At 32.6% G+C, this 27,977-nt stretch overlaps 2 protein-coding genes across 2 annotated transcripts; both read left to right on the forward strand.

Annotated features, from left to right (window-relative positions):
* Nucleotides 1-5,284: 5,284 nt before the first annotated feature.
* Nucleotides 5,285-16,870, forward strand: LOC127736908 (uncharacterized). Its single transcript, XM_052247473.1, has 5 exons — nucleotides 5,285-5,529; nucleotides 8,501-8,698; nucleotides 12,518-12,537; nucleotides 13,076-13,221; nucleotides 15,070-16,870. The coding sequence occupies exons 1-5, from the start codon at nucleotides 5,285-5,287 to the stop codon at nucleotides 15,955-15,957; spliced, it is 1,497 nt and encodes a 498-aa protein (XP_052103433.1). The 3' UTR covers nucleotides 15,958-16,870.
* A 23-nt stretch (nucleotides 16,871-16,893) lies between these two features.
* Nucleotides 16,894-27,918, forward strand: LOC127737936 (uncharacterized). Its single transcript, XM_052248897.1, has 5 exons — nucleotides 16,894-17,364; nucleotides 18,923-19,120; nucleotides 24,624-24,694; nucleotides 25,835-25,986; nucleotides 27,016-27,918. The coding sequence occupies exons 1-5, from the start codon at nucleotides 17,129-17,131 to the stop codon at nucleotides 27,856-27,858; spliced, it is 1,500 nt and encodes a 499-aa protein (XP_052104857.1). The 5' UTR covers nucleotides 16,894-17,128; the 3' UTR covers nucleotides 27,859-27,918.
* The last annotated feature ends 59 nt before the right edge of the window (nucleotides 27,919-27,977 follow it).

A 27,977-nucleotide genomic window follows, 5' to 3' on the forward strand; every position in this document is an offset into this window, starting at 1 on the left:
ACAAGTATGTTAACAAGTATGATGACTAGTATTGTAACAAGTATGATAACAAGTATGGTAACAAGAGGGGTAATAAGTATGGTAACAAGTATAGTAACAAGTATGGTAACAAGTGTGATAACAGGCGTGGTAACAAAATATATAAAAAGTTAAAAAATGTGGTTTTCCTGGCAAATGAGACAACTCTCCACATGAGACCAAATGACATAGAAGTTAACAACTATAGGTCACCGTACGGCCTTCAACAATAAGCAAAACCCATACCGTAAATTGATCTAGCAAGTATGGTAATACGTATAAAAACTGGTCAAATATGGTAACACGTATAAAAACTTGTTAAGTATAATAACAAGTATGGTTACAAGTATAACAAGTATGTTAACAAGTATAACTAGTATGGTAACAAGTTTGATAAAAATTATGGTAAGAAGTAAAACAAGTATGGTAACAGGTATGACAACAAATATAACCAGTATGGAAACCAGCATTACAAGTATGATAACAAGTATACCAAGTATGGAAACCAGTTTGGTAACAAGTATAAAAAGTATGATAACAAGATTGGTAACAAGAGTGGTAACAATTATGGTAAGAAGTAAAAGAAGTATAACCAGTATGATAACAAGTATGATAGGCAGTGTGATAACAAGAATAACAAGTGTGGTAACAGGTATGGTAACAAGTATAACAAGTGTGGTAACAGGTATGGTAACAAGTATAACAAGTGTGGTAACAATTATAACAAGTATAATAACAAGTGTGGTAATAGTAAACCAAGTATGATAACAAGTATAACAAGCATATGGTAATTTGTATAACAATTATGGTAACAAGTGCAGTAACAAGTATTGTAACAAGTTTAACAAGTATGATAACTAGTATAATAACAAGTTTAACAAGTATGATAACTAGTATAATAACAAGTATAATAACAAGTGTGGTTACAATATGAAAATAAGAAGATGTGGTATGATTGCCAATGAGACAACTCTCCACAAGATACCAAATGACATAGAAGTTAACAACTATAGGTCACCGTACTGCCTTCAACAATGAGCAAATTTATACCGCATATTTAGCTATAAAAGGCCCAAAAATGACATGTAAAATAATTCAAACAAGAAAACTAACAGCCTGATTCATGTTCAAAGCAATGAACGAAATACAAATATGATAAACAGCAACAAACGACAACCACTGAATTACAGGCTGCTGACTTGGGACAGGCACATACAGATTGTGGCGGGGTTAAACATGTTTCCGGGCGCCCAACTCTCCCCTAACCTTGGACAGTGGTGTAACAGCACAACATATGAACAAACTATAAAAATCAGTTCAACAGAGCTTAACGCATCAGATCGATACAAAGCAGAAAAACAAGTAACACAAACACAGACCGGACGTGACATGGTATTTATCTCCACAACAAAAAAGACACCAAGTACAGATCTGAGAGTACTCACAGTTACTGGCAGCTAGTTCTAAGCCAATAACAACTAATAAAAAATCATGTATCTAAGACTAAAATATCAATCAGTACACATCCAACATCCAATGTATTAAGTGTGAAGATGTCATTAACAGTCAGAGAAAAATATGACCTTGTGCAATGCCAAAATACAGATTGTAGAACCGTGAATGTGCATATATATATGTATATGTAAATATAACAATATTATTAGTAACACCGTAAGATGGTGCCAAAGGAACATCCTTTTTTTTCCAAAAAAGGAAAATTAACAACAGGGAAAGAAAAATCATCCCTTTTGTCGTAAATTTTTGTGTAAAACTGAAATATCTAAGTCTAGGAAAGGACAGTTATTGCCGTTTATATTTGATTTGATATTCCTTTAGTAATATTCAGCAATATTTAGAAAATTCTTGATTATTTAACGAAAACATATCATCAAAATAACGATAAGCGTTGTTGAATTTATCAATTAAATGGAATTTAGACGGATCTTTACTGAGTTCGGCCATAAACTGTGATTCATAACAGTACAAGAACAAGTCTACTATTAAAGGGTCGAATTGGTGCCCATAGGAATACCTTCAGTCTGTCGATATACTTTATTGCTGAAACGTACATAGATAAATGTTGTCAAGGAGAAAATTAACAGCTTCAATCATCTCATCATACCTCCAGTAAGTATAATTATATCTAGCATATTTACCTTTCTCATTAGAGAAGAAGGCTTTCAATGAGTTGCAGCAAAATTTATTTGCAATCAGATTTATCAAACGGCAATTTAATTAAATAGTAACACTTTTGTTTGATATGATTGTGTGGAATTTGATAAGATTGTGCGGAAGAGTAGTTTAAAGAATTGAAAAGCCAAAACTGTCACCAGAATCAAAAAGACCATCAAAAGCACGTAATTTATCTAAAACACCCAAAGAATTTTTCACACTCCAAAAATAGTAAATTCCACTATTTTCATATCATGTTTTATTACTAAAGTTAATGATATATTAAATTCTTTGATAGTAGTTAAGGAACTAGTTAAAAGTACTGAAAGATAAGTTGTAGAGCACTTACAAGAGGCCGAGATGAAACGATATTTTACGAGTTTGTTGTGTAGTTTAGGTAACCAATACATAGTAGGAACCTTCAAATGTTCAGAAGAGGCCTTAAGTTGTAATGTGGTTATGATATGACTGTTAAATATATGACTCTCTGTGAGGCGCACTGACCTGAATGTAGAAGAATTTACAATTATATTCTTAAGAACTTCCGTGTAGTATTTACATCATACCACCACCATATTGTTTGCTGCTTTGTCGGCCGATACAAACACAAACCGCTTTAATTGTTTGTACTTGAAGTTTGTTTCTTATTCTAGAAATAGGCGTATTATGTACTCTTTTATTTATTTCTAAATTATTTTCAAAATGTGATATTTGAATATCCACAACATTCGTACAATTATTTAAATAAGAATCAAGAGATTTTTTATCAGATTTTCCCCGTTGACACCAATTTTTACAATACAATGAAAGAGCGTGTCTTTTATGACCTGACGACACTGTTTCCAATCTATTTTAGATGGAGGACGATTTTTAATCCTTTTTCGCATTGACTTTTCCAATCAATGTCTATTTTGTTAGAGTATTTTATCTCTTTAATGGCATACAATTCGGCATGTGTCTTCTAGGGCACTAGGTTTCTTTAACCTAAAGCAGCGAATTGAAACAATGCGTAAAAGAGACTAATTTTCTAAATGAATAAAGGTCATCTTCAATTATGGCGTTCTAGAGTCTGCTGATAGATCAAGGACCTGTCGAAAGGTCGATAAGGCGTTTACTTAAAACATATCAAATGTACGAGCTTTTTACAATTGTCTATGATCTCTTAGATAGGAAGGAGTAGTTGGTCAAGAAGAAAATTATAAGGATCTTATCAGAAATGTATCTCAAGGTAATATAGCAGATGATTGTCACTACTAAGTCATGTTAGTTCATTTTAACAGAACAAATTTTAATGTGATCGATGGAAAACGTTTAGCATACCAGTTTGGCTTAATTATTATCTTGTGACTGATGACCATCGCTCTACTTAAATAAAGACGCCCCTTCCTGATGTTGTCAGTTTCCCTTTAACTTATGAGTTTTAAATGTCCCCTTGGTATCTTCCTCCTTTTTGCTTGTAGAAAAGAGGAATTCTGTAACTGTTTTGAAAATTCCAAACTTCTTCCTTCTTAGCTTCGTTTATAATACTTTAAGTCTGTAAGAAATTTTTCATTGGAATATAATTCTTCTGTTAATAAAATGTGGTTGGGTTAAACTAGTTTTTTTTGGATATGAATCCTCCTTCTTATAATCTTGATAAGTCGAATAACAAAAGAAACATCGTAGAATGTACTCAAAAATCATTACAAGAAAGGTGACAGAAAAGGGGATATGATTTTATAACTCATAAAAAATAGCACAAGAGAAGTCAGATAATAATTTACCGCCTTCTACACCACGGGCTTTTTATAAGTATAATTATGGTACAATGTGTGATGTACAATTTATTTTGGTAAATAATTGGCATTAAATACACTTGTTTCTCTCGGAATATGGAATAAAATAATAACTGTGTTTTGTTTCTGTGAATATATGGTTTAATTGACTTTTGAAAAAACTGATATTCACTCCGTTGGCATCAGCGAATATGAGTTTTTTTTTTTAAATTTAAAAAAAACACCAAATATTCACTTCATCAAAAGACAGTAATGTATATAATATATCCACGCACTTGTAAAAATAAACATTTTTTTAACGCAGATAAAATAAAAGAAACATTTTATTATTGTTTCTACTATAAATCAACGAATACATGCTCATCTCCAAAAATACAAGACACAATGATGTTTTCAGGCAAAATATATTAATAATACGCTAAATCATAGTTTAAAAATGGGGTTTAGAAATTTTGCATTAATTTGCTGTACATAACAGAAGGTATGCTTGCATGGAACCACGTTGTTGGCATAATCTAAAGAGGCCGCTACTGTCTTCCAATATTCCAAAATTATAAAAGTTATGGTTCACTGTTTAATCAAGTAATTATGTAAAACAGCATGGTATAGTTATATGATTTACATCCTTTTCCCTATAATTTAAATTGTTTTCTGATCAACGATGCGCACATTTCTCTGAAATTGCAAAAGAATATTTTTAAAAGGTTGCCCCTGAAGCCAAATGAATGATTATGCGTCAATATGACCTAAAATATAAAAATAAGATGTTGTATGATTGCCAATGAGACAACTCTCCACCAGAGATCAAATGAAATAGAAGTTTACAAATATAGGTCACCGTACGACCTTCAACAACCTTCAACAATGAACAAAACCCATACCGCCTAGTCAGCCTTAAAAGGCCCCGAAATGATAAATGTAAACAATTCAAACGAGAAAACTGACGGCCTGATTTATGTACAAAACAATAAACGAAAAACAAATATGATATACAGCAACAAACGACAACAACTGAATTACAGGCTCCTCACTTAGGACAGGCACATACAGAATGTGGCGGGGTTAAACTAGTTTGTTGACGACAAACCCTCACCCTAACCTTGGACAGTGGTGTAACAGTACAACATTAGAACAAACTATAAAAGTTCATATACTGAATCTGTAAGGAAGACATGCGGAAAAAAATACCTAGTTTAAAATTGAATACCTAGATTTCGTGTACAAAAGTCGCCCTGTACATAATCATTAAATAAATAAGCTTAATCAATTTTTAACCGTTACACATTAAATTTTGTATTACATCAAAACAAATTGTCACAATGCAGATCATCCTAAAATTATGTCTTGTTCTTGTTACAATTAGTAAAAGTTTACGCTGTTGGACGATTTCTGGATGTCCAGCATATGGGTGTCGTCCGTCTGGAACATTTTCTTTTTTACTACAGCTTCCATCGTCAAAACCGAAAGTTACCTGGAACACTACGTTTGGACCCGTATGGAACTCTTTAGGATGTGTTGGAAATATAAATAATATTGTGTGCCCTTACAGAGGCTTGAGAATACAGTAAGCAATGAATCATTGAGAAACAATAAATTTTGAAAGTTGATTTTTAAGGCGATTTTGGTGTATTTCAAATCATCACATAAACTTGTTTTAAATGCTGCCACAATGACGTAACGGTATCCTCAGCGAGGTTTGTATACTAACTACACATATCTGGGATGAAAATACCTTTCAAATGTGCATATGATACATTATTGAAACTATCCTCGATGTCATATATTGTGTTATTTCTACTGCAATAGCGTGAGAGTAATCCGAAACCTTGTCGTTTGTAATTTTGTACTGACGTTATTTTACTTTGATATCGAGATTAAATTTTTCCGTTGACTAAAATGTAAAATATATAAAACTTTAAGGTTATCTTGCAAATGCAAAGGTTTTACAACCCCAAGGATTAATATCCCGGCTTTGTGGGATGTGTAAATACGCAATAAGGACGTGCCATCATATACGAAATGTTCCCTGCTCTTTAAAAACGAAATAACCATTGCAACATCTCTTTGAGAGTCCGCGTTAATGACATACAGCAAGCAAATTTACTGCCCCATCCAATTACCTTCATTTTTCCAGTTGCAGTCTACATTTCTCATGCTTCATTCCAGTTGACCGATGGTTAAGAACTTACCTATTGGATTTGGATTAATTATTATTGTGTTCTCGTCTTGCATAATTATGTATTGTATGATATTTTTACCAGTGGATGTTAGGAAACAATACGATTATGCTGTCCTATTTTGTGGTGTTATTCTTACGTTAGACACATTCGAATTTCCAATATTGTACTTCAAGCACCACTGACTAGTGAAATATTCGAAATTCACATATGTTTTAAATTACATTACCTTCGACATCATGTATTGTATTACCACAGAATAATAAAAGTAGATGGGGGTACATTGTATATGTAAATGAGACAGCAACCCATCAATGAGAAAAAAAAAACAGAAGACCTCTATAAATATGGAGATAGAACTGGGTATTTTAGTTAAAGGATATAACCTTTATGTTTTGGATTGGTGTTGCGATATTAATGATGGGTCATAAGTTGTCCGTTACATTTCGACAATGCAGAGTCTCTTCTATATTTGGAGAGGTGTCCTGTTTATTATAGCTTACGTTTTCTTATGGCTAAAATTTTTTCAATGTAGCTTTTAGACAGGTTAATGATTTATTAACAATTATAAAAATTAAAACAGTTAAATGTTAAAAAGATTTTGCTTATTTTCTTTCTTTAGTTATTTATTCCAAATCAAATTGAACTTATAGTCAATTGCATAATATTTTGCGGTATTATTAGTTATGAATTTTTTGTTATAAATCTGGCAGCAATCATAAAGGGATTTCTCTTTGTATATTAAAATATTTAGTGCAGTACTTAAAGAGAGATTGAAAAAAAACCCTCAAAAACAGTTTGGTTTCAGGGAAAATAACAGGACAACTGGTAGTCTCTTTATATTAAAGTCATTGATAAATAAGTAATTACATAAGAATAATAGTAAGTTATATATTTGTATTCTTGATCTACAAAAGGCATTTGACTCAGTGTGGAGAAGAGGTTTACTGTATAAATTAGCAAAAGTTGGAAAGGGCAAAAATATATTTAATGTTATAAAGAAACAGTTCTTGAAAATTTTCTTGAAATGGAACAATACTTGTTCCAATTTCTTTGAAACCTTTCGAGGAGTAAAACAGGGGGCTCCATGAGTCCCACTCTTTTAATTATTTTACAACTTACTCTAAATATAAATAAAACAAAAACTTTGATTCTACAGCCACATAGTGCCAAAAGTATAGTTTCTTTTCTTAACTACAATAGTAATATGATAAAAAAGGCATTGGAATATAAATTCCAAGGAACTCTTATAAAGAGCAATGATAACCTTATGTCAAGTTAAGAAGACATAGCGCAAAAACCAGCAAAGTCATGTTTTCGGTTAATGCCAAGGTAGCTTCATTGGAAAATCTGCCAATAGAAATTTCTAATAATCTTTTAAAAAAAATAAGTACAACCAGTTTTAACATACAACTCAGAGATATCTTCTATGGATAGATATTTAACACGATACAGAGCTAAGATAAGAGCCGATCGAAATAAAAAACCTTTGACCAAAGTTCGTTTATTGATAAAACTCCATTTGAAAAGGTTCACATTATTTTTTTGTAAATTTCTGCTGGGCACCAGAAAAACAGCTTCAAATATAGAAGTCTTAGCAGAACTAGGAATTATCTCCTTCGAGCATTTTATTTTTTCACAGTCTCTATCTTACCTAGCAAGACTGAATTCTGAAAATATAAATCCTTTGCTTAAAGAAGCATTTTAATTTAGCACAGCATTGTCATAGCTGCTGGACTCGCATGGTACTTATTCTTGGCTATAATGAAAATATTTAACTGTTACTTTATAAAAATTTAAATAGAGAATTAGCTTCCAATGAATTTTCTACAAGAAAATGCTTCACTAAGTTGAGAATTAGTCACTGTGACCATCATTTAGAAATAGAAAAAGGTCGCTATTATAAAATTCCTAGAAAGGATAGAATATGTAAACTGTGCTACTTGCTGGAGGATGAAAAACACTTCCCCGTTGAATGTAAAATGAACACAAATCTAAGGGATAATCTATTTGAAAATTGTCTACCAACTCATAATTTTAATATCTTACCCAAGAACAAAAAGTAAAAGAAATGCTAAACCCCTCAATCATGGAACATGTAAAAAAGATTGGCTCCTTTATAAAACATCATTAAAACTGAGGGCAGAAGTCTTATAAATTTTTCCATGTTATCATTTATTATAGAATTTTAATTTCTTTGCTATATTATGTTTTGTTTTGTTTTGTCACAAAATAAATATGTTTATATGACAATAAAGAAATTACTATTAATAAAGTTAAATCTAATATATAAATTAAAGATTAGTTTAGTGCTCATTTTGGATACTCGTTTATAAACAGAAATTTATTTAATTTTAGAGGCTATGTAGCTATAGATAAGTCGACTGGAAAACAAATATGGTACGGTGATGCTCTTTGGAATCCAACACTTCCGGTAATGGACATACAGGGTGGCATCATTGGGACGGATGGTCATAATCTGGTAAAATATGAGGCAAACGGAACTCAAGACAAACCCTCAATACCTATAGCACCATTTCTGTATCCTGTATTTAGGTAACTATTATGAGCAACAGCGACTAACTGTTGCCTTGTTCATAGGTCCACACAACTTTCGGGTTTTATTCCTTGTTGATGCCTTGTTCACATGTTTACACAACTTTCGGTTTCATTCCTTGTTAATGCCTTGTTCATAGGTTTACACAACTTTCGGTTTCATTCCTTTTTGATGCCTTGTTCATAGGTTTACACAACTTTCGGTTTCTTTCCTTGTTGATGCCTTGTTCATGGTTTACACAACTTTCGGGTTCATTCCTTGTTGATTACTTTTTCGCGACTTTCTAATTATATAGAATATACAGTATTAGATAAACAATGTAGTGTGCCGCATACGATGGTCTGGCTTTGGTAATTTGTAAATAAATACTTTCAATACAAGTGATACGATTACAGCTAGTATTTATAACTGTTTTGACCATATCTTTCTTTTTGTTAAACGTGCTACAAATTTTGAAAATCTTCTTAGAAAAAGAAGGTCAAGCTGCTTGAGTAAAATATTTTTATTAAGTATCGTCTGAGTTTCTCATTAAGTTGGAATTAAATACGAAAATAATTGTGATTGATCCTACAAGTTTAAGTTGAGATATCGAATTCATTAATGTGTTGCTCGGAGTGTTATTGTGTCTGTTTGTTTTGTTCACGCATCGTTGTCAATATAATGGAATTTGATGCGACTGTCAAACAAGTGAGAGGTTTAGCTAGCTATAAAACCAGGTTCAATCCACCATTTTCTACATAAGAAAATTCCTGTACCAAGTCAGGAATATGACAGTTGTTATCCATTCGTTTGATGTGTTTGAGCTTTTGATTTTGCCATTTGATTAGGGACTTTCCTTTTTTAATTTTCCTCGGAGTTCAGTATTTTTGTGATTTTACTTTTTACTTTGTGAGGCTCCTATCTCAGCCCATAGTGATTCCTATTTTCCATAATTTTAATGTATTGTTTCCTCAGCCCGAAGATATATATTGTTCCCACATTTTTAACGCGTTACTATGAGGTTCACGGAGAGAGGTCTTCCTGTAGAGTTATGTGTTTGTTAAGAACGTCCGTCCTCCTTATATATTTTGTTGATAAATACTCAAAATTTGTCAAATTTATCAACATTGCAGTTTTGACTTTAGGCATTTGTTATTTGGTCATATGTTTAGAAATAAGCCGTATTGTTGATAGAACTTGAAAGTGCACACACGAAACTGTAATACTGGACATTTAAGTAAAGATTGAAAGACTGTTTTAAAATGACACTGTTGCAAACATTTTTAAAAAGGGGATTTTTTTATAATTTATTTGTCATTTCCGAATTGAAGTCAGTCAATTAAAAATATATACTTTTTATAAACAAAAGATAAAGGGTTAAAATGTTTGTATTAGTTTTTGTAGAAAAAATAAAGAAAATGACATGTAATATATATTTTTCATTTCATAAAAGGGATATAGAAATGAAATATCAGAATGGAGGATGGAAGATCTTTTTCAACCTTTATTTAGTTATAACCCCCTTTCAACTGATAAGTACCAAGGATTAACATGGAATAGAACTATGGTCATATAAAAGTAAGAACATGAGTTTTATATTGCAGGCAAAGGTGATGTAGTCGGAGATGTAACTTTAAAAGGTAAACGTCGGTTTGGATGTGCAGGATGTATAAATACGTAGCCACATTAGACCGGTATGAGGACGTTAAATCCGATGCCCGTCAGTAAAATGAGTGCCACGCTCTGTACATGCTAAGGAACCCTTGAAACAACCCTCCGAGGTTCCGTATGTTGCCTATGGGTTGATTGGGGTATAGAAACATGGTCACCCCTGGACTTCTCCCATTTGACAGTAAAATTGATTGAATTTGGAGAAAGATGAAGACAAGCAATGTTGCTTATTTATGTATTCTATTTGTTTATAATATATCATCTTATATACCATGATTTAATTCATTGGACAAAATATTGTTTAAACCAAAGTTGGTCGTTCATTTTGGCTTTGCGGGAAGTATAAATATGCAGCCACGTTTGACCCAATTCCGGACGTAAAATCCGATGCCCTTCAGTGAGTGCCACGCTCTCTAGAAGTAAAAGACCCCCTTTTTTGGAGTTTTTATATAGCATTTCAAGTAAAAAATTCTGCTATTTTTCCTATCCTCCTTTTCCGGTGGCAGTCTGATCTTCATTCCGGTCGAACAACCTTGCAGAACCTTCAAATTCTATTAATTGTTACTTTCTTCCAATCCTTAATATGCATGAAATATTTGCCACTGGAAATTAAGCAAGGAACAATGAATCCAATTGTTTTATAGAATATTCTTTTGTTTAACTATTACACTACTGTTCCAGGTTTAGGGTTGGTTACGGGCTCACAAATATTTGTATCCCCGTCACATTCTCCATGTAACCCATAAAACAAATGATGGCAGACCGAAACCAACGACAACCACTGGATTACAACTTTTTTGTTTGGAATAGGCACATACATAATGTGGTGGTATTTAACATAAAAAGATATAGCAAAAATACCGAACTCTAAGGTAGATTCAAAAAGGGGAAGTCTATTAAAAATGACAAAACCAAACGCTATTAATCAACGGAACAAGTGAAAAACAACTGCCATACTCCTAACTTGGTACAGGCATTTTCCAAAGAAAATTGTGGGTTAAACCTGGTTTTATAGCTAGCTAAACCGCCACTTGTATGACAGTTGCTTATAATTATAGTAACATATGTGTGAGCATTCACCCCCTTCCTTATCTTAAACAGATGTGTAACAATACAACATAAGAACAAACTATCAAAAGCTTGTAAAGGACTTCATTCATCACATCGGTAATATGCACAAAAAGAAATATTACCGATCATATCTCTTTTGTTTTGATTGTTTGTTTGTTTGTTTGAATTGGTTAGTTTTGTTGTGGTTTTTTTGTTGTTGTTGTTTTTTTTTTAGATGTGGTTAATCCAGAAAAGTTAAGTATTTGCTATCACTGAAATATCGGCATTACAATTGTTAATTTGATGCCTTAAGGAAAGATATACATGTAGGTCCATAAATGAATAAGAAACAACATTCTAAAGCAAATCCGCTTTATTACTAAATAAACCTTTACTGGCGTAACCTAAAGGGTGTTTTGTGTTTAGGAATTAGGTTAATTAAAACAGCTAAATTTTTACATTTCCGCCCAAATACAAGTACAATTTACAATTTATCTCAGTGCAAGGTTGAGGTTGTATTGAACATAATTTACATTTGTCGGTCCTGAGTTATCTCTCTTCACTTTGAAAATGTATAAAATTTTAGCTTACCTCTAAATTTACAAAATCATTTGATATTGTAAAACAATGACAAGAACCAGCAAACACAGGTCGAATTCCAGTTCTAGTGTTTGACACATTTCGCTTTTGTCGTATCAGAGTTATACCTTTATAATTGATGGAAATAGGCAAACTGGTTGCTACTCAATAATGTATCTTTTGTTTTGTCTTAATATATATTGAACTATTAGAATTATTCTGTTGTTGTTCAATCGCTGTATCTGGTGGTTGTTGGAACTTACATTGGGTTGGGGTTGAGAAGAAATCAAAATAGCTAATATCTACTTTAGTCGTTAATCTTTGTCGCGCCGACTCTTTTCACAAAAAAGGACTTACGAGTAAGATTTTTTGTGAAAAGAGCCGCAGATGTAAACTAGCTATAGAAGTATCAGTAAAATTACAATTTTTAGAAACCTACGAGGAAATTCAAAATACAGTAACAAGCGCTATAAGCATATTTTGAGGAACAGTAGTACACTATAATACTTTTATCATTATGATTGTTTTCTTTGTTTCAGTGTACAACTAACAGAAAATGGTATATTAATTTTTGCATCGATGGCAGGAATTATATTTGCATATGATACTCGTGAGTATTAACATTATATGATGTATGCCTAATATTGTTTTAGTCTATTGGTATCTTAGTAAATTAAAAAGGAGATTTGGAGTAAAAAAAACTAATGAGAAGTTATTATGTAAGTTTAAGGGAGATGTGTCATGGAAGTTGGTAAATATCTTTTGCACATTATTATTTTTAAATCGCAATTCACTCCGGCCGGTGCATTGTATTTGCGCGCATTACAATTGCGCGCAGCTTTTGATTACAATTGCGCGCATTTATTATACAGGTACACTCAGGTAAATACAGAAAAGCAGGTAGATCATTCTTTTTATCTATTTATTTATCTATCATTTATATATTTAACTATTCCGTTAGTCTAAGTACCCTGATTACCAATGAGGTGGAAGAGGGATGTCGAACTGAATAAGTCCGTTTTATTATGCACAAACACTAAATCCTAGAAATATATACAAATAAAAATAATCACTCATTTCATATCATTTTTTTCTAGATGGCATACCTGTAGCTTCTTTACCACTTCCAGGTACATTTGACCAGGTAAAAGGTAAATTTATACCTGTTTCTACACCTGTTATTGTGGAAAACCGTGTTTATGTCTTAACAGAATTTAAGCCAACAAGTGATACTGAAGCCAAGGTATAAATTAATGTTAATATAAGAACATGCTGAAGATTTTGATAAGTTTTTTTTTATAGAAAATATATATATCGATACTAAGTAGTTTTTGCAACAAAGCACACACATTGAAAAATGAAAACAAAAATACCGATCTCCAAGGAAACGATTTTATTGAATAAAACAGGGAGGGTTATATAAACTTTTTTTTTTCAAAAATGTAACGTGTAAAGTCTCATATCTGCCAATTTTTAAGAATCAAAGAGAATATGAGAGTTAATTTCATTGAGACAGCAACCCAAAAGTTTTTATACGTATATGATGTATTAGTATTCTGCTAGTAATAAGCCAAAAACTCTTGAAAACAAAATTGTGTTAAACATTATGAGTATAAATATATTTATATCAATCAAAGATTAAATAGTATTAAGTCTATATGATAAATAATATCTTGAATGTAAGCTATGAATAAGTTTAAGAGAAAGTACGAAAGTTGTACAATAAAACTCTTCTTTTTTTTTTGCACAAAGGACAAATACATAAAGAAATAAAATCACTTAGATACAACTAAATTTTCTGACAAGGCTTCTAAAATAAGACAGCTAAACTAACCTGATGCTTAACTCTCACCTTTTCTACCTCGAATAGCGGAATATCGAAAGGAACATGGAAAACCATACAATAAAAACCACAGCACAGCTCAATCATATCGATGTTACAGTCAACAAAAAAACTCGTACAAAAAAAACTATACCAAATACCGTATTGAACGCCTTTTTAATTACTGAAGTATCTATTGTAATGATAAAGCAATAATGATTTGTTACACAATGCAATCCGAGTCCTTGTACTTGTGAATAAATATGTGGGGTATACACCAATCAGACCGAGTCTGCATAGGTTGTGAGTAATTAACAGTCCCCAAAGTACCATCAACTCAGTGGTCGGTGCTTCGGTACTGATATGATTTATATCATACCCTTTTTATATTCACCCATGGAAGTATTATATTGACAGGAATAACAACAACGCCAGTTCAAAGGTTTCATCTGCGTTACTCGTTAATTAGTTTACGATATGGAATGATAATGGATTCTCGGCATGTGATCAATCAAATCACTGACACTTTTCGGTCATTTTCGTGTTCACGGAAAATTACGAATAGACGGTTGTTGTCGTATATACGTACGAAGTAACCCGAATAGTTCACTCGTTACATTCCGCTGCTGTACGCTGCCGAATAGAGTCATTCATTCAATGTTGATTTTAGTCTATTTTTCCTATTTACTTCCATGATTCACCGATAATAAATTTAGAAACTACTTCCTAAAGAAAATAGGATTCCAACTCCTTCAGGCAAAGTTGACAAATGATGGATTGAGCTGTTTTTTAGGTTCCATTTGGTTGTAAGCTCCTTACGTATCCAAGTAGTTATACATCCTTGGCTTTCAAATCTCAGGGTTTGAGCGTTGCTTGTGAAGGTAAATCAAGAAAAGCGCTTCGGACGCACCATAATATTATCAAGTACTTTTTTCATCAACATAGTTCATCCATTTAATTCTCTAAAAAGTTATAAACATTATTCTAAAAGGTTATAAACATTAGATGCAAGACACAGCATGCGAGATTTTTGACTAGGGACAGGCACATATGTGGCATTAATCTTTTTGGGGGAAAATTAAACTATTCATTTGTTTATTGCGAACAATGGAATAAAACAAAAGGTACATATAAAAGGGTTCTATAAAAACATTCAGATATACTAGACTAAAAATAGCAGCGGCTGTGGTTTTTCACATTTTATATACAAAACGTGCAAAACAAATACACTAAAGCAGATATTATATATAATACTTTAATGTGTTACAGCCTAATGTTGTTAGAATACAAAGACTTTACGCAATCGATGTATTTCTTAGAATGGTTGACAGACTCCATATATCTTGGTACTTCGACTTTGAGATAGAGACAGACATTTTAGCAAAACATAAGAATGGCGACACTTTAATTTTCGATTTAAAACAGAGCAAACAATTAAACGAAAACAATGAAAAGGTCCTACGATTTAAATCTAGAAAACAGAAGATTGATGACGTTCAAGGTGATCCTCTAATCATGGCGGATTCTCAACGACATTCTGTTTACGTCATTTTACCCTCACCGGAAGGTAAAACTGATTCACAAAGAACTTTCTGGGCTATCAAGGATAACGGTGACAGTTCAAGTCTGTCGTATAAAAGATTTATACCTGCATCACGAATGGCAATGTATGAAACAAATGGATCGGTTATAAATAGAAAGCAAAAGGAGGAAAAGAATTTACAGGAAAATACAGCTTCTAGATCAAGTACATTAAGTAAGACTACCGAAATCCCAGTTTGGCTTTTAGCTCAGAAAAATAATTTTATTCACAAAGTTATACCACTAAATGGATCTGTGGAAACTACTTTAAACTTATCCACTATACTTGGAGGTGAAGCCGAGGTGACTTCAGACATTATGGTATCCCGAAAGGGTGACAATGAAATGGACAGTTTAATATTTGGAGTCACAGTTATGGGATCAATAAACCATAATTTAGTCGTGTCATTACATGCAAGAGGTGATATACAATGGAAAATAAAAACGCCATTTAACGTTTCTGTAATCGGACAAATCGCTGGCATAGCATCAGAGGGAGCCAATTCGGATGATATGCTTGTTGCATTTGGTTATGGAAGTTCATTTTCACAATCAGTTGTTTTTGGAATACAATAAATAAACCCAATAAATATTATGAACAGTGTCTACTTTCAAAATGATAACGAACGAGGAACAGAATCAGTTTTAACACAATAAAGCAAAAGAAAACAGAATCAATAAACAAAACCAGATGTATATTTTGTGCAAATAATATACACACCGTAGTGAATAATACATTTTATAGAGTACACTCAACAGCATCAAAGGAGAACAATCAATATCTACGTCGAGCATATGATATTTTGTTGAACATCTATAGCTAAAAGATATCCGTACATTCTGATACATAAAATATGTTCAATAGCATTTACAACAGCGAATTATACATTCTGGTTGGAGTTCGTTTTTAAAAGTGATTCGTGCGTTATTCTACAATCTACAATAAGGTTATTTTTGTTATTTTATAATTTGATTTCTTAAAAAAATAATTCATTAGACATCTTCATTTATCATTAATTCAAGTACAAATGTAACATATCACACAGAGGAAGACAGAGACACATGAAAGAGACAAAACACAGATATATCACCTCCCTTTATTAACCTTTAATCCAGAAAAGCGCTTCCGGCGCATAAAATTTTTAAAGTGTTGTTTTCATTATTTTTGTGTGTGACTATGCTATTTTGCAGAGTGGCCTAAACTGCTGGAAACCCAATTTGAACACAAATCTAGTTGAGAAGCTCAAGATGCAAATCTATAATAGTTGGGCTGAATGTAAGATGTATACTAGTCATATATACTCTGCCAAATAGCCTATACAAAATATAGCTTATGTTTAACTCATTTATATACGGTATCAATATAAAAGGAAGGGCATTTCATTGTTTCGGAAATTACTACATTGTATTTTATCAATGACAACAGGCAATTGTATGTTCAATTATTACACATTATTTCCGATAAAAATTGTTTTTCTCAAATTTTAAATGATGACTTGTCGTTTATTTTGAATTACATCAATAAGTAACAAAATAAACTACTTTTAAATTGAAACGTTTGTCCGACAATTAGGGCCTGGGTAATGATAAAGATCGAACTTTAGATTGTTTGTAGTTATTATATTTATATAGATATACGTACACCGATCTCCAGATATATACATATATTTATCTCAATCAAAAACTACTGAACAATTAATTATAATCTGTTAGGTAGGCAATTGCATATGATTATATTGAAATTAAAATGCTGCGCGGTCTATTAATTTTCGGAATACTAGTCCAAGGGACATATTGTGCGGTCATATCGAGTTGTCCTGCGTATGGATGCAGACCTTCAGGAACATTTTCTTATTTGATCGACATTCAATCAAAGGAGCCTACAGTTTTCTGGAACACAACATACGGTGCCATACCAGACAGCTTAGGATGTGTTGGAAACATCAATAATATTGTATGTCCCTACAAAGGACCAACATCAAAGTAAGTATACCATACATTGCCATACCAGACAGTTTAGGATGTGTTGGTTACATATAATATTATTTGTCAATACAAAGGACTAAAATCAAATTAAGTATAACATTCAGAACCATATTTCTAGGTACCATCAATAATATTGTATAACCCTACAAAGGACCAAAATCAAAGTAAGTACAACATTCAGAATCATACTAGGCAGTTTAGGATGTGTCGACATTCAATCAAAGGAGCCTACAGTTTTCTGGAACACAACATACGATGCAATACCAGACAGCTTAGGGTGTGTTGGAAACATCAATAATATTGTATGTCCCTACAAAGGACCAAAATCAAAATAAGTAGAGTTGTCTCATTGGCACTCATACCACATCTTCTTATATCTATAACATTCAGAATCATACCAGGCAGATTAGAATATGTTGGTACCATCCATAATAGTGTATGTTCCTACAAAGGACCGAAATCAAAGTAAGTACAACATTCAGAATCATACCAGGCAGCTTAGGGTGTGTTGGTACCATCCATAACATTGTATGTCCCCACAAAGGATATATTGCAAGATATATCAGACGGCCTGGGATGTGTCGGAAACATTATTAACTTTGTATGTCCCTACAAAGGACTAAAATCAAAGTAAGTACAACGTTCTGAATCATACCAGACAGCTTAAAATATGTTGATAACATCAATAATAGTGTATGTCGCTACAAATGAACACCATCAGAATAAATACAAGATATATTGCCGCAAGATATATCAGACGGCCTAGGATGTGTCGGAAACATTAATAACTTTGTATGTCCCTACAACTACCAAAAATCAACGTAAGACTTAGTACTGGCCCCTGGGGGCAATTGAGATGTTCACCTCATACGAAGGCAATAAATGTACACTGTGCCAACACTAATAAAGTAAAGCTGATCTAGCTTGACTGAATTCAGAATAAGACCCATTTAAGGAATGACTGTAATATTTTTTCTGTCTATGAAGAAATAACATCAAAAATGTGTTGCACACTGAATAACCCGCGTAGCGGGTTATTTTATAGTATGCACCACATTTTTTTTTATGTTATTTCGAATAAACAGAAAAAATATTACAGTCATTTCTTATAATTTAATTCTAAATTCCATTTTAAACCGGAGTAAACCATGAAAAAACGTAAATGACGTCACGGTCACATGGCAAAGTTATGGCTATGAGCTGATAAACAAAACAACGTCAGCCAATCAGAAGACGCGTTACATCCAAAATTAAATTATTTGAGTATAATAAAAATGGCAGGATTCCAAACCATACATACTTAAGGGAAGCAACTTCGTATACATCCAATGTATAGGCAAAATTAATGTCCCAAGTTACCTCATATACATACATTAAAGTACGTACTATCTGAACCAATTTCCAGTCAATCCGTGGCATTAATTACAAAAAATGAAAACGGAAACACAAATCGTACATAACTGCCTTGGTTATTTCTCATTTAAAACAACATTGAAAATTTCATAAGTTTAGATGACAGTGAGCTCTTTAGAAAAAAAAACTTACTTTATTTCAGTGGTTATGTGGGTATTGGTAGCGATAAAGGTAATCAGATGTGGTACGATAGAGTTCTTCATGATCCTTCCCTTCCGGTGATGGATATAGAAGGCGGTATCATTGGAACTGATGGACATTACATGGTGAAGTATGAAGCGGATGGAACACAAATAAAACCATCTAAACCAGTCGATCCTAGTCTGTTTCCATTATACAGGTAACACAACAAAGATAACATTTAGCGTCCATGGATTTTATGATACATAACTTCGTGAAAAAGGGAGATGTTAATTGGAACATAATTATTCATTTGAAAATTTCAACCAAATAATCTCATAACAGCTTAAAGTTTTGATCCCGTATATTAACGGTTATATTATCAAGCATACCAGAATTTAGTATTCAAGTTTACTGTATACCAAAGATAAGAACACAACAATAAACATCAGTACTTGGTGGATATGATTTATTCCCCAATATCAGTATTTAACAATCATTATCAGAGCTCCACCCCGCCGGTAGTCAGTTTTCATTTGACATGACGTGACCTTCTTAAACCAGCAGAAATAATTAAAAAACTTTATTCAAAAGCTCTCAAAACCGGGAATATATAGATACAACATGGTTAGCGTTTGCGTTTACGTTCGATGATTGTACAGTGCAATACACAGAAAAGCCAATTAAAAATCTGTTCATTATTGAGACAACCAAGACATTTAAACTATATATTGATGGACCTGTGTGAATTACTACTTTACGTACAAAAATTACATACACTACTTATAAAAATAAGAAGATGTGGTATGATTGCAAATGAGACAACTCTCCACAGGAGACCAATGACACAGAAATTAACAACTATAGGTCACCGTACGGCCACAACAACGAGCAAAGCCCACACCGCATAGTCAGCTATAAAAGGCCCCGAAATGACAAATGTAAAACAATCCAAACGAGAAAACTATTGCTCTAATTTATGTACAAAACAATGAACAAAAAACAAATATGTTACACAGCAACAAACGACAACCACTGCATTACAGGCTCCTGACTTGGGACAATAACATACAGAATGTGACGGGGTTAAACTCGTTTGAAGGCGCCAACCCTCCCCTAACCTATGACAGTGGTGTAACAGTACAACATAAGAACAAACTATAAAAATCAGTTGAAAAAGGCTTAACTCATCAGACGGATACAAATAGAAATACATCTAACAAAAACACAAAGTGGACGTGGACGGGTACTTATACATCCCCACAAAAAAATGAAAATAAGTACAGATCTGAGAGTACTCGCAGTTACTGACAGCTAGTTCAAAGCCAATAACAACTAATTAAAAAAATCATACATCTACGACTAAAACATCAATCAGTACACATCCAACACCAAATGGAACTAAAGTAAAGACGTCATAAATAGTCAGAGAAAAAACATGACCTTGTGCAATGCCAAGATACAGGTGTCGACAGATTGTAGAGCCATGAATGTGCATATGTATATAAAAATAATATTTAGTTTGATTTAAATTTACTGATAACAAAATCATCAGTATACTCTGGTTTGTTGTTATAGATTATATTAATATTTGTATTTAACAGTTACATGTATATATCATTTTCATCCAATTGTATATTATTCTATTTTACTATTCTAATAATAGTGCAGTGCAAGTGCATGGTGGACACTCTTCTGTGATAATTCGATTTTTCTAATAGATTGGATTTGAGAAAGCATTCATATTTTCCCGCAAAACGTTCTTGAGACATTCTTCCACGTGCGTTAACACAATTTTTCTGTACGTGTGCATAGATATTATTAATGATTTTTTACTTATATATATATTTCTAACGACAAAACATTTTCATATTATTAATTTATGTTCTAAACAAAAATATTTTTATGAGTATTCATTGAAGAAATGAACTTATAACAAGCGATAAGGAATGTTATTTTGCACTCGATAATGTCCGCGTATTTATAGATCGGTTACCAGTCAAAAACGAAAGTTACGTAAGTAGAAATATCTGTGGCAACAATACATCGGAATGCCCTCACGGTCATCGCGATGTAAAAATCTAACTAAAGTATGAGAAAACAGTTCTACCCTTTAAAAATGGTTTAAAAGCATGGAGCATTTTTGTATAATATAATTCCGATTCAGAGAGCATGAAATATGAGAATCTTTTTTTCCGCCTATAAAATATAAAAGTCCAGTTTGGTAATATGATCTGCGTACAAGTAAGGTGTCGAGCGTAAGTTGTTTTTTAAGTATTTTTCATTGTGCTTAAATTTATTTCGTTACTAATTTGTTAGGTCGAAAATACGTTCGAGGTTCATATTTGCGTATATTTCATATATTTTTTAAAATCTTCGCACTATAAAAGCACAAAATTGTAAAAAAAAAATATCTGACATGTATACAGAGGTCGGATGGGAAATATTCTGCATATGCCCAAATTAATATTTAAATTAGGTTAAGTTGCGACGGCGGTTTTCATTGGGTGCTAAAAGGATACATGGTGCTCTCAAACTCCCATCATCCAATGCTGCATCCTATTAGTTCAAAAATCAAACTAATTTCAAGTCTATTTGGTACTCAACTCACAACAAAACAACTCCTTTGTTCACCAATTCATACCTTGAACATCAATAATTCAATTATGAGATGACAAAAAGATAGGTTAATCAATTGGGCATTTAAATTCAATGAATAGAAACTTTCAAAAGAAGTGAACATAATTCATTAATGGTCAGTTACACCTGGAGCATGCATCTTGGTCAGTTGATTCCTAAACAAAAGATTTGTATGTTTTTGAGTTCTAGAAAAAGAAAGGCCTCACTTATTCATGCTTTGTTGTTCATGAAATACTCTAATTATTTACAAATACTACTGATTCATGCCATAAATTGAAATAGAAATTGGAAGTCCCTGTCAACTGGGATGTTCCCTGAAAACAGTGAATACCCCACTTTTCCTGACTTGTTCCCAACCTGTGTCCACTACAATCATTTACAGTGAAAAGTGCATTAAAATTAAGAAATAAAAGAAGTCTGATGTTTATTCCTCAGCTGCAATTTTTGTAATATAGAAAAAAATGTTCAGTCTCTGTCTGTTCAAATACAAAGTCCTCTGGTTTAGCACCCCCTCTGAACGAAATGAGCCATGTGGATGCCATGATGACTTTTATGTCTGGTTATTTTTCAAAAGTATTACCGTAATTTTAAGCTAGAGGCTACAAAAGTTAAATTACAGTAGTATCCAGTTCAAAAACTATCTGAATACCAAAGAAACCGACGACTGGTTCTTTTTCAAAAGTAGTACCGTAATTTTGACCTATACAGTTAAAAGTTTGTTTACATTAGCAACCAGTTCAAAAGCTATCTGAATACCGAAAAGATGTGAAAACAAAAGTGAACAACCACCAAAATATTGTCGGTCATCAGGACTGCCACTACACATGCAATTTTCGGTCCTGGCTGATTTTTGGCGGTCAGGACCGACGATTTTCGAGAACACTGTCATCTTACAAGTTACATAGAAGATATATATAACTGCCCTCCATTAGTTATGCTTACTTAACTCAGTTTTTATAGCAGTGGCTTACTATGCCAGGGGTTTTAGGTTCAAATCAAGGCTGAATCAGTAATTTACTTTATCAGACAAATCATGCTTTCCGGTTACAATCGGTGTCTAACTAAAAAATTCGTAAGGGTTCCGCAGAACCCAGTGTCTCGCCTACTTTTGCTGTTAATCGCAGGCTCAACAAAAATGAGGAAAAAAAATAATAACAATATTACTTTCGATACAATCTTTTGATTGTAAGAAGCTTCTGTCCCAATTTGGTAAAAATCCAGGATAGTTTATGAATCTAATAAATGTTTTAAATCTTTAACTGCAGACTGTATGTAATGTTAACTGGAAGAAAAACTAAGTCCATTTATAAGTAAAATACTGATAAACAGGTACAAATTTTTTTTAAATTTCCTTCAAGATACTAGCTTTTGATCATAAACAAGCTTCTAACCAAGTTTGGTACAAATCCAGGATAGTTTAAGAAAGTTATTAAAATTTTAAAAACTTTAACCACAGAGTGAATGTAATGTTAACTGGCAGAAAAACTAAGTCCATTTATAAGTTAAATACGGAAAAAATGGAATTTTGTTTTTTACAAATTTACTTCTGGATACTATCATATGATCATAAACAAGCTTCTGTCCAAGTTTGGTAGAAATCCAGGATAGTTTAAGAAAGTTATTAAAATTTTAAAAACTTTAACCACAGAGTGAATGTAATGTTTCCTGGCAGAAAAACTAAGTCCATTTATAAGTAAAATACGGAAAAACAGGAATATCTTTTTTACAAAATTTAATTCTGGATACTATCTTATGATCATAAACAAGCTTCTGTCCAAGTTTGGTAGAAATCCAGGATAGTTTAAGAAAGTTATTAAAATTTCAAAAACTTTAACCACAGAGTGAATATTTGTGGACGCCGCCGCCGACGGAATGTAGGATCGCTATGTCTCGCTTTTTCGACAAAAGTCGAAGGCTTGACAAAAACCAAGGGTGTTTAAAAGTAAAACCTACAGCCAGAGTAAGTGTTGTTGATATTGCCCGTATGTCATTAGGTATGTTGACGCGGGGGAGTGTAGCCGTGCTTCCCCTTCGGTACCTCGAATTACCAAATAACACTGTTATTATCCGAATAACACTTGAAATTTTAATATTAGCACATATTGATGACTTTTAAACATTGATTATTAAATGATATTATATTATAAGTGTATTTTATAACTTAAAAATGATTTACAGAAAGCAGGTAAGTTCATAAAGATCATTATAAATATAGTGTGTACATCCAACATGGCGACCAAGGAAATCACATTGGGAAGAATAAAAGAATGATTGCATAGGATCCCTCAACGTGTTCATTTTAGACCACAAAAGTGGAGCCCTCACGCCACTTCGTGGCATTACCCCTTCCCCTTAGTCTCACCTTGTCAATACTTAACCATGTGCTTGTGGATTACTCGTTTAGCTGAGTTGGTAGAGCAGCGACTTTCTTCTGTGCAATGGGTCACAGGTTCAAATCACGATTGGTTCAGTAATTCATTTTGAAAAGCAAATAATGATCTCTGGGTTACGTATTATTACTATTAATCATAGTGAAGTTAATCATATTAAGTTAAAAGTCATGTACAGCTGTGGGAGCGGTACAGCCTCTTTAAAAGGCAAATCCTATTTATTGTCGCGCGATCTTTTTATGCCTTATCCTAGTCGTTTCTTTTATTTCTTCAATTCATTTATGTCATTGTTTGGGGTATCTGTAGCCGTAGATAACTTCAGTAGGCGACGGTATAAAACTATGCAAATAACTTTTGTAAGGGCTTTTTAGAGAAATCCAATTAAAAAAACATCACTGTAAGTTTCCTCTGCCACTAAAATACCTAATTGTTCTCCTTCTTCTGACTTGGCACCGCTTAAAAACACAGGGGTTTCGATGCAGGACCGTCGCCATCTTAATTACAGCTTCACCATAATGCATAAGTATCTGCATCTCCGATTGGCTCCCTGAAAGTGACGTATTAGATATCTTTATTTGGCATTTGCAGGATATTTCCCAACTATCTAGTGATAACTTAACACAATATATATAAAAATGCTTTTGAACAAGCAGAAAAATAATCGATTAACTAAACAAATGATTACTCTTACAGTGTACAGCTTTCAGATAATGGAATGCTGGTATTTGCTTCGATGAATGGTGTCTTATTCGCCATGGATACAGGTAATTTATTATCATTCTCAATGGATACATGTAATTTATTCTTATTCTCAATGGATACATGTAAATTATCCTTATTCTCAATGAATACAGGTAATTTTGTCTTATTCTCAAAGGATGCAGTTATAGTTTGGTCTTATTTTCAATGGATGCAGTTATTTTAGTCTTATTCTCGATGGATACAGTTAGTTTAATCTTATTCTCGATGGATTCAGTTTGATTAGTCTTATTTTCAATAGATACAGGTAATTTAGTCTTATTCTCAATGGATACAGGTAATTTATTTTTATCCTCAATGGATGCGGATAGTTTACAGCCTTATTTTCAAAGGATACAGGTAATTTAGTCGTATTCTCAATGGATGCAGTTAGCTTAGTCTTATTCTCAGTGAATATAGGTATTTTATATTCTCAATGGATGCAGTTAGCTTAGTCTTATTCTCAATGGATACAGGTAATTTATTCTTATTCTCAATGGAAACAGATACTTTATTTTTATCCGCAATGGATACATGTAATTTATTCTTATTCTCATTAATGCTTATTCTCAATGGATACAGGTAATGTTGTCTTATTCTCAATGGATGCAGTTAGTTTAGTTTTATTTTCAATGGATGCAGTTAGTTTAGTCTTATTCTCGATGGATGTAGTTTGTTTAATCTTATTTTCGATGGATGCAGTTAGTTTAGTCTTATTCTCAATAGATACAGATAATTTAGTCTTATTCTCAATGAATGCAGTTTGCTTAGTCTTATTTTCTCAATGTATGCAGGTCGTTTAGTATTTTTCTCAATGTATGCAGGTAGTTTAGTCATACAGGTTGTTTAGTAATTCAGTTGTTTTACAATCGAGCGAGGTCTTTATACATATCCTTATATATTTTTCATTTCATTTATTCATTTTTTTTGTACTATAATAATTAAAAAAAATTTTATCGTATCGCCGCACAGTTTAATACAATACTATGATGGCTATTGGTTCATTTCATTCTTCAATTCATTTTAGACACAAGAATAATAATATTGTTCCACAAATTGTGAATTACAAATAAAAATTCACATACAAAATGTGTTTGCAGCTAAGAACTTTCTTATATTAAGATTCACTCTTATTTTACAATGTGCGATGCAATTATACATTATAGCTGGAATACCACTCGCTTCTATATCTTTTAATGGCAGTGTTGAGAGATTTAATGGATCATTTCTGCCAGTATCCACCCCTATTGTTGTTGGAACACGTGTCTATGTGTTGACGGAATTCCGGCCAGAAGAAGATACTCCTGAAAGCAGAAAGGTAACGTATATTTACTGGAGTAAATAAAATATGCAAGTGTTCACTTTGTTGTAAATTGAAAAAAAATGAACTTATCAATTTCAAAGAGTATTACTTTTTAATGCCTTCTACGCCAAAAAAAAAAAAACCAAAAAAAAAAAAAAAAAAAAACAACCGAAAAGTAAAAAAAAATGCAAAGCAATAGAAGCCATTTGAAAAGAATATAAAAGAAGTACATTTCGATATTTGCGAAAGTCTTGATCTTACCCGGAAAAATGGTTCCTTAAAAAATAATTCATGGGGGCTTGAATTTATTGTGATTTTACCATGGGTTGACCCTTTATGCTGAATATTTTAACACGAGCGACAGCGAGGGGTAAATATCAGCATAAAGGTTCAAACCGTGGTAAAATTAATATAAATTCAAGCCTCATAAATTATTTTTATTCTGATAGGACAAAGACAGCAATTCTTCTTGATCGAAGCGCTCTATGTGACGGGAAATGTTTGCTGTTCCCGAAATTGAACACACTGACTATTAATATTGACGTAAACGACGAAGAAAATTGAATAAGTGACATTATTAAACGATATATACAATAACATGTACTAAGACAGATTTTGATGAATTTAATTGACAATCTTACTTTCATTTAAGAAGATATGGATATACAAATTCTTACCATCGTTTATTTATGTTTTCATGTTTTGACGACTCTCAGTTTTCTATTCGTGCATTTCCCCGTAAAATCCTTACATTCTTACGTCATCGTTCAATAATAACATTTACCAACATCTGATGTGAGGTAAATCATTCATAAAAAGCATACGACGTGGGAGTTTGATTGGAACATCCCAAACAAATCATGACGTTGACGATCAGCTGACATATCAATACATTCATATTTTACCACGGGTGCGTACTCAAAGCGTTTGAAGAACGCCATATTAGAATTGTGATTATATGTGAACATTATTACAAAAATAGCATAGATATTTTCTTTGCTTTGATTGATATATTTTATTCACTTGAAAATTATATTATTCTAGCCAAACATTCTTGGTATGCAGCGTTTATATGCAGTTGATATTTTCCTGCGAATGGTTGATCGGCTACATATATCATGGTATTTCAATTTCGAAAGAGAAGAAAAAATAATAAATAGCGAAATATCGAAAGAATTAAAGACAAATGAGAGAGACACAACACTGAGGTTTAAACCAAGGCAACAAGTTCAAGGTAACCCTCTACTAATGGCTAACATACAAGAGGAAGTTATTTATGTCATTTTACCACCACCAGAGACTAATGCAGATATGCCGCAAATGTTCTGGGCAATAAATGACGAAGTTGACAACGCTTCACTTTTATATAAACGAACAATATCTGCTTCGCGCATGGCAATGTACGAGGTAAATGGCTCACTGAAACATAAATCTAAGTCTAATATAAAAACCAGAAAATCTAAATTATTGGACGTAATATCAGGCAAATCAGTTCAAGGAGTGGTTATTCCAATATGGCTTTTGTCAGAAAGCAGAAGTTTAATTTACAAGGTTTATCCTACAAATGGATCAATCGAACTTACAGTCAATCTAACTTCAATGTTAGGAGGCGCAGCGAAAGTGACGTCGGACATGATGGTGTCTCGGAGTGACGACAAGGGCATTGACAATGTTATTTTCGGAATAACTGTTAAGACATCTTCTATTACTAATTATATCATGTCATTGGACTCTACTGGTGAAATGCAATGGAAAGTACCTACACCATCAAACGTCGCTGTTATTGGGCAGATTGCGGGGATTTCATCTGAAGGCACCAATTTTGGCGATATGTTAGTCGCTTTTGGAAACAACAAAGAATCTGGTTCTGTATTTGCAATTAAATAAGGAAACTTAAACAAAGCCCTATGTAATGACGGGTAATAAAAATATGTTCATTTATAATTAGTTTATTAGTTGTATTTCAAATCTATCCCCCAAGTTACCATGTGGTTACACACACAGAC

This window comes from Mytilus californianus, unplaced genomic scaffold, assembly GCF_021869535.1.
Source record: "Mytilus californianus isolate M0D057914Y unplaced genomic scaffold, xbMytCali1.0.p SCAF_4, whole genome shotgun sequence".
Lineage (NCBI taxonomy): Eukaryota > Metazoa > Mollusca > Bivalvia > Mytilida > Mytilidae > Mytilus > Mytilus californianus.